Source organism: Pipistrellus kuhlii, unplaced genomic scaffold, assembly GCF_014108245.1.
Source record: "Pipistrellus kuhlii isolate mPipKuh1 unplaced genomic scaffold, mPipKuh1.p scaffold_m20_p_4, whole genome shotgun sequence".
NCBI classification, from domain to species: domain Eukaryota; kingdom Metazoa; phylum Chordata; class Mammalia; order Chiroptera; family Vespertilionidae; genus Pipistrellus; species Pipistrellus kuhlii.
The window spans coordinates 48,212,028-48,224,538 of NW_023425540.1; the positions used below are offsets into that span (position 1 = coordinate 48,212,028).

General features: G+C 36.7%; 1 protein-coding gene across 4 annotated transcripts in view; it reads right to left on the minus strand.

The window, feature by feature from the left end:
- The window catches only part of TTC37 (tetratricopeptide repeat domain 37), a 66,306-nt gene extending 53,819 nt beyond the window's left edge, over nucleotides 1-12,487 (minus strand). Inside the window, exons 1-8 of one of the 4 annotated variants that reach the window (XM_045571759.1) lie at nucleotides 12,363-12,487; nucleotides 8,459-8,530; nucleotides 6,414-6,570; nucleotides 4,923-5,013; nucleotides 3,217-3,360; nucleotides 1,412-1,503; nucleotides 918-993; nucleotides 245-385 (exon numbers count right to left, since the gene is read on the minus strand). In XM_045571759.1, coding sequence (XP_045427715.1) covers nucleotides 245-385; nucleotides 918-993; nucleotides 1,412-1,503; nucleotides 3,217-3,360; nucleotides 4,923-5,012 — 543 coding nt within the window. In that variant the 5' untranslated portion in view covers nucleotide 5,013; nucleotides 6,414-6,570; nucleotides 8,459-8,530; nucleotides 12,363-12,487. Of the gene's footprint in view, nucleotides 1-244; nucleotides 386-917; nucleotides 994-1,411; nucleotides 1,504-3,216; nucleotides 3,361-4,922; nucleotides 5,014-6,406; nucleotides 6,571-7,191; nucleotides 7,307-8,458; nucleotides 8,531-11,716; nucleotides 11,899-12,362 lie in introns of those variants that run through there. The other 3 variants (XM_036410988.2, XM_045571760.1, XM_036410989.2) reach the window with 3 other exon arrangements.
- Between the last annotated feature and the right edge of the window lie 24 nt (nucleotides 12,488-12,511).

Consider the following 12,511-nt stretch of genomic DNA (forward strand, 5'->3'; position numbering starts at 1 on the left):
GCAACCAATTGATGTGTCTTTCTCACCTCTCTCTCTCTTTCTCTCTCCCCTCCTCTCTCTCCTCTCCCCTATTCCCTCTGCCCCCTCCCTTCCACTCTCTCTAAAAATCAGAAAAAATATCTTTGGGTGAAGATTAACGACGACGACGACAACAACAACAACAACAACAACATAAATAAATAAATAAATAAATAAATCATTATGCTTGCATTTTCTAAATTTAAGGGAATAAACAGGTCAATACCAATTGCTGGGTCTCATTATTCTGATCCTCAGTGCTCTCTGCCAGCAACTGAGTCAATTTCACCCACAGCTGATGAAGCTCCTGCTTGTCTGCACCTGCTTCTTGCCGCATCTTTATCAATTTGTGCCATGTTCGAGCCACCTATTGAGGAAATTTAAAATAGTTATTTTATCTTAAGTACTAAAAATGTCAATAAAGAAATAAAATTTGCAAATAAAAATATTTTATCTGCTTATATATAAAAATAGCAAAAGCACAGAACTCCAACTATTATGAACTCCATAAAAAATAAGTTGATTGGGTAAATTTACATAGTTCTCATACTAGAAATATTACTGAGCTACCAGAGTAGATACAGGAATAATGACAACATGTCCCAATCATCATAACTTATAGCATCAGACATAGAGACACAGCAAATAGGCCACTATATTCTACAGATAATGCTTTTACTTATTTTATTAATTCCTACAGTTTCTAAAAGCTTTGGAAGTTATAATACCTAAAATTTGAATCCTAATTTACAGTTTTTAAATCACTGTAATTTATATTAGACCTCTAAATTATTTTAATATCATACTATATAACAATTTCAAAACATTTCCCATAAGCTAAATGAAAGCTTTCTTCTAGAAATAGTTTTATATACTACCCCAGAAAATCATTAGCCAACCTCTATGTGTTTCTTGTCTTGGTAATACAGATCCACAAGTTTCTTACAGACATCACACCACTTCTGTTTGTCAACACTTAGAAGGAAAAAAAGAGAAAAAAAGCTTTTGAATCTAATTAATAAAAACAATTGAAGGCTTAGAACACCAAAAGTAAGTACCTCAATAATGTCATTTACTATTTTAAATCAGTACACACTACAGCTTTCATAGTACAGTAAAATTTTATAAAATGAGATTCTCATAAAAAGAAAAGCTTCAAGAAACATTCTTCAATTACACTGACTGAAAATAACAGCAAAGTTCCCAAATTAGTTAATCCTCTATTAGTATTATTATTCTATTCTTATCACTATCAGGAGATTCTGTTAAAACAGTCTGAAAGAAAAATGTTTTCCAGTTCCCAGTACATGATTACAGTATTTCTATGTAATTTTAACCAGTTTTTCTAATTCATGCTTTTAAAGAAACTGGCCTTTCTCCAAATATTAATTACCTTTCATAAAGATCCAGGAGCTTTTGGTAAACAGCAGGTAAGTCATCCTTAGAATTTATCTGATTACATTTCTCATATAGGCTTGCTAACCCCTAAAAGAGGAAGTAGTAGAGATTATTCTTCCAAAAACATCTAATGTTCTTGCATTTATTTTGCTAAAGTGAGAACCTATAAAGGCTATTCATAATAAAGATAATTATAATTAATAAATGAAATATGTCTGGGATTTACCTACAAATAATTTGGAGTTGAAGAGAGTAGGTGCAAGTTTAGATTTTTAAAAATTGAGATTTTTATTGAAGCTAGAGGATGGGCATAGAAGGACTCATACCATTGTCTTTTCTTTTGAAAATATATTTGAAATGTTTCACAACAAAAAAAATATATTTTAATAGTTATTATAGAATTTTAATTTCTAACACATTACCATATAAAGCTACTTTTACATGGTGAAATAAATACAAAATCCAAGTAGTCTGTAGAAATTGTCATTTTTGTTTCAATAAAGATAAGATATCCTATACTAGTGGTTGGCAAACTCATTTGTCAACAGAGCCAAATATCAACAGTACAACGATTGAAATTTCTTTTGAGAGCCAAATTTTTTAAAAACATATTTTATTGATTTTTTACAGAGAGGAAGAGAGAGGGATAGAGAGTTAGAAACACTGATCAGCTGCCTCCTGCACACCCCCTACTGGGGATGTAGCCGCAACCAAGGTACATGCCCTTGACTGGAATCGAACCTGGGGCCTTTCAGTCTTCAGGCCAATGCTCTATCCACTGAGCCAAACTGGTTTTGGCGAGAGCCAAATTTTTTAAACTTAAACTTTTTCTAAAGCCACTTCTTCAAAATAGACTCGCCCAGGCCGTGGTATTTTGTGGAAGAGCCACACTCAAGGAGCCAAAGAGCTACATGTGGCTAGCGAGCCCAAGTGCCGACCACGGTCCTACGCCAATTGGTACACAATAAAAACAAGCACCTGTATAAACATGTTATCACATACTCTTGTTCATGTAAACCTAAAACAAATGGGTTCATGTACTCCAGAGCCTATCACCTCCTTTTTTTTTTTTTTTTTTTTTAAAATATATTTTATTGATTTTGTACAGAGAGGAAGGGAGAGAGATAGAGAGTTAGAAACATCGATGAGAGAGAGTCATCGATCAGCTGCCTCTTGCACACCCCCTACTGGGGATATGCCCGCAACCAAGGTACATGCCCTTGACCGGAATCAAACTCGGGACTCCCCAGTCCCCAAGCCGACGCTCTATCCATTGAGCCAAACCGGTCTCGGCTATCACCTCCTTTTAATCACAGCTTCTAAGCTGTAACTAAGATATGAAACAAAGTGATTAAATATGAAAATTTGGAGACCATTAAATAAGAAAAAAGAATTTAATCTGTACTCAAAGATAGAGAATTGCAAATTTTCTATGTTATTTTATTTTTAGAAAACATATTAATATACATTTCTTTTCTCTCAGATAAACAGAGAATATTCTTAATAAATCTTTCATATGCATATATAATTAGTAGGAGATGTACATAATAATGTTTCAATTCCATTCCTCACATTTGGAAATAATTTAATGGATTGTTAAATAGGAGTAAATAGCATTGTTGGCACCACTTTTTTGAAAAGTAATCTTCAGTTTAAAAAAAACAATAAATTTCAATTTTTTTCTCATGTGGAATTCAAGTGGAGGTTTGTTGTTATAAAAAAAATAAAGATATTACCTGTAATTTTCAAAATGAGAAAACAACTCTTTCTTATAATATGAGGAAAAATATTTTTACATACCTGCCAAGCTAGTAATTGGTCTGGCTCTAGCTCAGCCGCCTTCTTATAGGCACCCTGGGCCTGATCAGGTTGTTCTAGCTCAGCTGCGGCAACACCAATAAATACCCAGGCATTATAGTTATTTTTCTCTTGTTTTAACACTGTCTGATTAAAAAAATTTAAAAAGCAGGTCATTAAATTTTGGAAGTAATGGACAAACAACAAAAGACAGTCTAACTGAAGGTCAGAAAATCTGGATCTACCACTAACTAGACAATCTTTAAAAGGTCATTCAATCTCTGGTCTTCAGTTCCTCAGCTAGAGAGGGATCAGTAATTTTAAGGAGTCATAAATATGAGGTATATATTTTTTAAAGCTGCCCAAATAATACTGATGTCTCTACCAAATGTGTCCCCTTGTTCCTTAAGAATACTGGGTATAAAAAGAAATAAGATTGTACTTAACACCCAACCATCCTGCCTTTGGTTTGTGCATTCTAAAGTGTTTACATATAACAAAGGTAGTAAGGTTATTTAATAGAACGGTTAAGACTGTTCTTTTATTTTTTTATTTTTTAAAATTTTATTGATTTTTTACAGAGAGGAAGGGAGAGAGATAGAGAGCTAGAAACATCAATGAGAGAGAAACATCGACCAGCTGTCTCTTGCACACCCCCCATCGGGGATGTGCCCGCAACCAACATACATGCCCCTGACCAGAATCGAACCTGGGTCCTTTCAGTATGCAGACTGACGCTCTACCACTGAGCCAAACTGGTTTCCGCAAGACTGTTCTTAACACCCAATCATTCTACAGTGCTAGTTAACTCACAAAATTGTTTTCCATATCATTTAGGGTTAAATGATGTGTTTGTTTACCCACTATGAATAAAAACTACTTCATACCACTTTTTTTCCAAATTTATTTTTATTTAAGTATAATTGGTATACAATCTTATATTGGTTACATTAGTCTTAGGTGTACAATATTGTGATTTGACATTTTTATGCCTTAGAATGTGATCACCCCACTAAATCTAGTAATCATCTCTCACTGTGTAAATTGATCACAATATTATTGACAATATTTATTTTATACCCATTTTGTCTCAAACCTCTTATCAACTCCTCTTCCACTCTCACCTTATATTTCACTAAGAAAATAAAAGTCATCAGAGGAGATCATCCTCATCTTCCCATTCCTAAATTTCCAACCTTGACAGCGTGTGGGTCTGCATCTACTTTTCCTCCTTTTAAGATGGAAGAAGTTTCAAAGAACCTCCTCGTAAGCTCAGGACACCATCCTCTCTCACCTTCCCAAGGAGTTCATTCCTACTACTTCCTCTCTCTCTCCTGCACATTCAATTTCTCCCCTGGATTGGAACATTCCCATCAGAATACAAAGGCACTTTAGAATGCACAAACCAAATAGAATTAAAATGTCAACACACTACTAAAGAATGGTACAGTCCCACAGTAAACACATCAAAAGATACCTAAGAGATATTCAGGTTTTAAGAACTTGGCTTTGATAAGTTACCAATACAGAGAAAGACAAAATTAAGTGTGACAGAGCAGCTTATCATAGCATAACCACTCTAACCATTCTACTAAATAACCTTATTACCTTTGTTCTATATAAACAGTAAATGGTTCACATATCATGAATTGATAACACTTATAAAGAGGTAACACACTTTCATTGTGGAAGAACAAAATATCAGTTACCTTACAATGTTTCAAAGCTTCTTTGTATTCTTTGTTTCTGATTGCATCTCTAGCACTTTTTAGGGCAGTCTTCACTTCCTTGCTAGACATTCTGTCAAAATAAAAAGCCTGACTGAATGTATTGTACAATAATAACCTGCCTAACTATGACAGCTCCAGCAAACTTAACCATCTGAAAAAGGCACATGTGATCCCTTATACCAGGAATACTCTTTCCCCCTTTCATATACATACAGTATTCCCACATATTCCCACACCTCTTCAGATTTTCACTCATATGTCACTTCCTCAGTGAAACTTCACTGGCCACCCTATTTAAAATGTCAACCCTGCCTTATCCCACTCACCACCACCCCATATTCCCTTAACCTCCTCTCTAACCATGCATTTGTTTTTCTTCAAAGCATTTATCATCATCTTATACACTTATATTTTATAAACTATATATTTTACTTAATTATATTATTTATTATCTGTTTCCCAACCTCATCAGAACATAATGTTCAGAAGCAGGGATTTTTGACTGACAAAGTGTACACATTAATAAATATTTGTTGAAGCTCAGTTGCATTTGAATTATACTCACTCTCCACAAAGTAGGCTAAAACACAGATGAACCTATGGACCAGGACCTAAAACACATACCGATTTCAATTCCATTCTACACTAAGCAAGTGAGTAGAATAAGCCAGTCAGAGTATGAACACTAACACAAATTTCAATAATTCTGATGTAAGCGTTTAAGAGAGCATTCTGTTTTTAAGTTAAGTCTCTTTAATATATAAGTTAGGATATTAACTTTCTTCATAGTAAGGGTTACCTAGGATTATAGTAATATAGTATTCTTTGTAATACAGTAATCTTTGGAAAGAAGTAAATGCAATATTTACACTTAAATGAAGGTGATGAATATGCAAGCACACGAACTTCAGTCATAAAAAGATACCAATTGGTAGACAAAGCATTTCTTCATTTAATTTCTTCATTTAAGACACAGTACTTAATTTTAAGTAAACTAACATATCTGAGATTTCACAACTTATTCTGATTTACCAGTAAACAGGTCAAATTTAATTACAATTTGATGTTGAAAAAAGAAACATTTGTATTTTTTTGCCAACTCCACTGAACTCTATTATCATCAGGAAGGTAAAACAAATGTTAAGTCGTTATAGACTGCAGATGTTCAAGGCAGCAAAATGAACCAGGCAGATGGCTTGATGATCTGGTACCTCAACAGTCCTTTATATCCAAAAGAGGCTGAGGTAGAAGCATAAGATCAAAGAAGTTACAGAATTTTAAAAAATCCTTTGACTTAAGAATGTTAGATTAAAAATAATATAAAAATTAAGATATTATAAAATCAATTTATCTACAGCCAGAACCAAATTCCCTTAATTGACATAAAAGTGACTTTTCACCTAATTACAATAATTATGTAAGTAAAGAAACATATTTCATATACTATTATTTTAGAAACTGACCTCTTACTCGCAATTATCTTGGTATAAATTTATAGCTGGAAACTTCAGAAGGATTTTTTCCTTAGTTTACAAATCTTGATTGGAGCAGGCAACAAATTTCAATGCTGATTTCACAATAAGTTTTTTTTCATTCCAAAGTTATTTTTGGTGGGTAAACATGCAAACTAAAAGGAAAAAAACATCAATGATGATAACATCTAATCTAAACTAATAAATAAAACATTCAGTAACAAAATCAAGAGTTCAAGTTAAAAAAGAACAAAAACAGTTTTAAGATAACGTCAAGCGAAAACAAACAGAAGAATACAACTTTTCCAGGACAAATACCATCATCTTTTCTATCACCTAACATTGACAAGCACCAACACTCCCAAACTAAACATAGCATATGACATAAAAGAAATAGCAAAGAAGGCCTCTCTAAGTCAAAAGAAAGACCTAAAGCATATGAGTCATTAGTGAATCAAATGCTAAACTAGGAATAATGACTGCAAGTGCAACAGGAAATCAAAGAAAAGTAGGGTGTGAAGTAATTAACAGCTACCAGAAGGAGAAGATAGGACTTGAGAGTGGATATGTAAAATAGAGCACCAGATTACAGAAGACCTTCATAGTCAGACCAGAGTAGACTTAAAGATAGCAGCAAACACAGAGCTGTTAAGTGCTTCCAAGTAGGCTATTTTTCAAGACCACTCGAGACAAACTCCATTCTTCTCTTGGTAACCAATACTAATGTTCAATACCCTTCCATATGTCTATATGACTCCATATGTAGCTACAATTACTTATGTAAATACAATTATTCTTGCTTTGGTGGAATCCTGCTTTCTTCTCTTCCTATTCCTTCTTTATTGATTTGGCATTTAGCATAATATGCCAGCAATGAGGCCCTCTCTTCACGTAAAATATACACTGAGTGGCCAAATTATTATGATCTCTGAATGCAAAATAATCTGGCCACTCAGTGTAAATCCTATATAATAAAAGGCTAATATGCGAACCGTCCCCTTGACCAGGAGTTCTACCAGCAGTTAGGCCAGCTGGACCCATGCACGAATTCGTGCACCGGGCCTCTATATATGTGTGTGTGTGTGTGTGTGTGTGTGTGTGTGTGTGTGTGTATGTGTGGTCAGATTATTATGCATTCAGAGATCATAATAATCTGGCCACTCAGTGTACACACACACACACCTATGTTTCAGGTGTTTAAGTAACTTTTTTAAAGACAAAAAAAAATCTGCTACTTTCTAGACCTGAAAACATCTTCCTCTTTTGGGAAAGTGGGGTGGAGAAGGGAGAGGCTCATCCACTCATTTTCCAAACAAAGCTTTACTGAGCACCAATCACCTACTAGGCACCATCAAACCCATTTCCTGTCACAAAGTAAAAACCTACTATCCAAAAGAATTCCAGGTAATCCCATACTCCTCTATTTGGGATACTTCCCTCCATTCTGGGCATTTCCAACACGTTAAAGAAAAATCTAGCTCTCTTAAAAGTGTCTAATTTTCTTCCTCAGCCCCACACTCTTTCCCATTATACCTCTCCTTCTACTTTTTTCTCCTCAATTTCAACTTTTTTAAAAAAATAAAAGCATTAATTTTGCACATTTTCACTCAATAAAAGTTTTCTACTACCAACTGAAAAGATTTTAACTCAACATACTAAGCATAAAAAGTAGCAACAACTTCACTTTTAAAAAGTTAGAAAGTGACAACCATGCCAAATAGACAATGATATACCTCAAAACTAATAAATATAGATAGGTGGAATAATATATCCTATACACCTGACTTAAAGCTATGGAACCTTAAGCTACATTCAGTTATGCAGCTACAAAGCTGCAAAGCAAAAGTAATAACATTTACAAATAATAGTGATAATGACAATGAAAGTAATTAAAGAAAAGCAAAATTGATACCTTTAAATGTATTAAATGTAATGAAAGTCTGAAAGTATTTTGTGATGACTTTTCTTATAGAAGAAATGAGTAAAAACAATTTAATAAAAGTAGTGTCCAATTACCTATTATTGAGCATTCTAAGCACTTACCTTTTACCTATTATCACTAGCTCTATCTTCTTTCTGCATGGAGTTTCAGATTGTTCCTTAACCGTTATCCATCTAAATTATTAAAATATGAAAGTTAGGCTCATAAAAAGGAGGACAAAAAGTCCTTAAATAAAGGTAAGGTACCTTGATGTAATGTACATAATTACAATGATGTAAGGCACATGTGTCAAACACAAGGCCCGCGGGCCAAATCCGTCCCGCCAGGCCTTGCAATGTGGCCCGCACCGCGCTGTCATCACTGCACTCCGCTGCGTTTCCATCACAATGACAGTTTATGACTGTTCAGTAAACCATTCGGCCCACGATTTAGGCTGGATTTTAGATTTTGGCCCCTTCTCTGATTGAGTTCGACACCCCTAATGTAAGGAGTTCCTTACAGATCCAACACCTCTTGCGTACTACGATCTTCCCTTTCAGAGCCTACTCAAAAACACGTAGTTTTCAATTCCCCCAAAGCAGTACTCCATTTGCTAAAGTGGGAAGGAAGAATCTTCTTTTCAACATTAGCTCACATTACTTTTTTCACCAGCTCCAGAGCTTCCACCTCTACATCTTTACTCTCCCATTCAGCCTGTCCACATTTGCTTGTTTACTCGAATGCTACATGTAATTCAAGTGTCAAGCATAAAGTCTTCTGAGATGAATCTTACAATAGTCCAAATGTTGTAATTTAACTATACCAACATTTCCAAAAATGTATTCCAAGAAATATTAATTGCTTAAAGGTGTTAATATATAGACTAGTAATTTTGTGAACAGTGCACATTATATATGTCACTCTTTGAAAGCCATATGCATTTTAGCATTTTAAGGGCTCTGAGAAGTCCTAAAGACCCAAACCAGCAAGTCTACAACTTGTGTTACTATGAAACATTTATTTCAATGAACAACAATTAACATTGTGAAGCAATCTAGTATTCTCCAAAGTACAATTGGGATTTTGGTTTTGAGTTTTGATTTGTTTGGCAACTAACAACTTTTTTCTTTCTTCCTTTTTTTCTCTTTGTTGCTCAGTCCCTCCATGACCCATGCCCTCTGTCCAGAGCTGTCAGCATAGTAATTAACTGTACTTTTTTTGATACCTTTTGTACTGTTATTAAATTTACAAGTGTGTGTGCGTGTGCACATCCCACAATTAGCCTGGAAGTTCCTTAGCAGCAAAGACTATTTACACCAGTCATTTAGTTCCTAATATCTGTCACATTGTGATATTCAACAAACCTTCACAGAATCACTGCAGATGAAGACAATACTAAATTGAATCCACCATCACTAACTGGACATTAAAAGAAGTATAAAAAACTAAAATCTAGACCAAGACTTTCAACTGAAGACTTTTATGAACTGCACAGTTAAGTATTCCACTAAAGCAAGCAATTCCTAACAAACAAATCTTTAATCAGAGGTGAGGAATCTTTTTTCTGCCAAGGGCCATTTGGAGATTCATCACATTATTTGTGGGCCATACAAAATTATCAACTTAAAAATTAGCCTGCTACATTTGGTCAAACATTTAATTAACTCACCCCTAATACTTGGGCAAGGCCAGATCAAATGATTCCCTGGGCCTTAAATGGTCCCGGGGCCAGACATTCCCTCCCTCCCGCACTTTAACTGATGACTTAGATATGTAATGCAGCCCCTTCCCTCATCGAAACACACATATACATACACGTACACACAGAGAGATGCACACTCACATCTCAAAAGTTCCTTTTCTGATAAAGTAGGGTACAATTAGCAAAATGCTCTATGTGTAGAGAGTGATGAAAATAATGAAGAAACCTGAAATCATAAAATAACTAGTTGAAGGAACTGGGGAAGGTGTTGGGGTGGGAGGAAAGGCGGGGAAAGGTGAGAAGGGTAGTTTAAAAGGAGAGATTACTCATGGAAAGTGAAGAGAAATGGATGCATGTATGGTTAAAAGTAGAGAAAGGCTGACTTCAGCTCAAAATAAGAACTTCTAATAATCAGACCAGTACAGATGTGGAATGGCTGCTCCAGGAAGTGTGTTTCCCACAACTGGGAATGAAAAAGCCTAGACTAGACAACCCACGGGCGGTAACAACGTAGAACAAATTGAATGTCAGATGAGAAGTTAGACTAGAAGCCTCTTAGAGTCTTTCAGTGTTTGTGTCTGGGGACCGAAAATACTCATCTCACTCCAGACCAATTCAACACTTGCCCCCACTAGCATTCTCAAGGGAAGAAAAAGGGGAAAAAATATGTATTCCGCCCGGCTGGTGTGGCTCAGTGGTTGAGCATGGACCCATGAACCAAGTCACCAGATCAATTCCCGGTCAGGGTGCATGCCCGGATTGTAGACTTGATATCCACAAGACAGCAAGTTGATGTTTCTCTATCATCAATGTTTCTATCTCCCTCTCCCTTCCTCTCTCTAAAGTCAATTAAAAACATATTTTAAAGAAAGAAAAAAAGAAAAAAAAAAAAGGTGTATTCCTGCCACCCTGACTGGGAATTCAGAATGCATGTCCTATGAAAACAAGATCAGGGAGAGTAAATACAGTTCACAGAATCAGTAATGGGCCATAGATTAAGGACATTTTTGATTAAATGTCAGCCAACACTGTTCCTATGGTAAAATGTGTCCAACATTCCAAATTAACTCGGAAAAAAATTTTAAACACATCCTGTTCATGAAAGAACATACCTATATCACCTTCTATGCTGTAATATTATTTCACTTCCCCCCCCCCCCCCCTTATCGTTCCTTGTGGACAGGGACTATTGTGTATATATCTGTACTCACCACAGATCTTTGGCATGCTGCTTGGTTAATAATTCTTCTTCACTAAAAGTGAGTAAGCTCAGGAGAAGGCCATGAAATTTTGTAATTAACTAGAGACAGAGTACAGCAGTGAGTGAAGATACAGATCACTCAGATTCAAGTCCTACTCAGACTGGCTCCCTGGGTAATCTTGGGCAAGTCATTTAAACCTGTCCATTTCTCATTGCAAAATGGTGAAAGTGATGGTGATGGGAAATAGTCCATGTAAACGTACTTGCCACACAGTAAATGCTCAATAAATGTTTAGCATAATCCTCAGAACGGAATAAGTGTTACATATTAAATAAGGTTTGTCCCTTACTACAATTATTTTGTGCAAAAAACAGTCAGATATTAGTATTAAGAGTTGGTTTTACGTTAACTAAGTACTGCAACCCCTCCTTTCTCTGTCATATTGATACGATCAACATGACATACACATTATATACCTGAAACTATGACAGTGAAATCAGGAATTTGGCACTGGGACGGAAATCCGTTTCTTCCAGATTTTTCCCAAAGAACTTCAAACAGTCAAGAAGGGCCTGGGATTCTTCCGCAGCAAAACAATGGGATCTGAATTTACGTCAACTAATCGCTCACGTCACACAGAACCACACTTCTTCCTCCGAGAGCAGAGCCTGCTGCTCGCTTCTCTCCTCTGCACCCTGAGAGCAGGATGCACCCAAGCTTTTCCCTGCCTGGAACCTGAAACTTACCTCCCGGGCCCCGATCCTCACCCCACCCGACTACAATAAATCCTGGCAGCGCCGGCAAAGGCAGGAGTGAGACGAGGCAGACTGCAACCCCCCCTGGGGGAGTGGACTCAAGGGGCCCCCCGGTATCCACATCGCACCCGCGGGGGTCCGGCCAGAGGCCTCCCTCCCAAAGAGCCCCGATCACACGTCAGTGACAGGCGCGCCGCCACCTCATCACCTCCCGCTTCACCGCCCCGCTCACAACTCCGCCGCGCTTGTTCCGCGCAGAACGAGCACCCTCGGCCCCCCGACCCTTTCTCCTCCACGTTTTCATGTCCACCATTTCAACCACCTACCAAGCCCAACTTTTGCAAAAGCGACAGCGACCCTAACTCACCTGGGTCAGACGCTCCTCCTACAAAACTAGGCTGGAGTCCGGGCGCATGCGCGTTTCCGCCCCACGGATGGCCCACGTGACTGGAAGTGACCAGCTCTTAGGTGGCTCCGTATTTGATTAAAAGGTCTTCGCAGGAGTTAGGGCGGAGA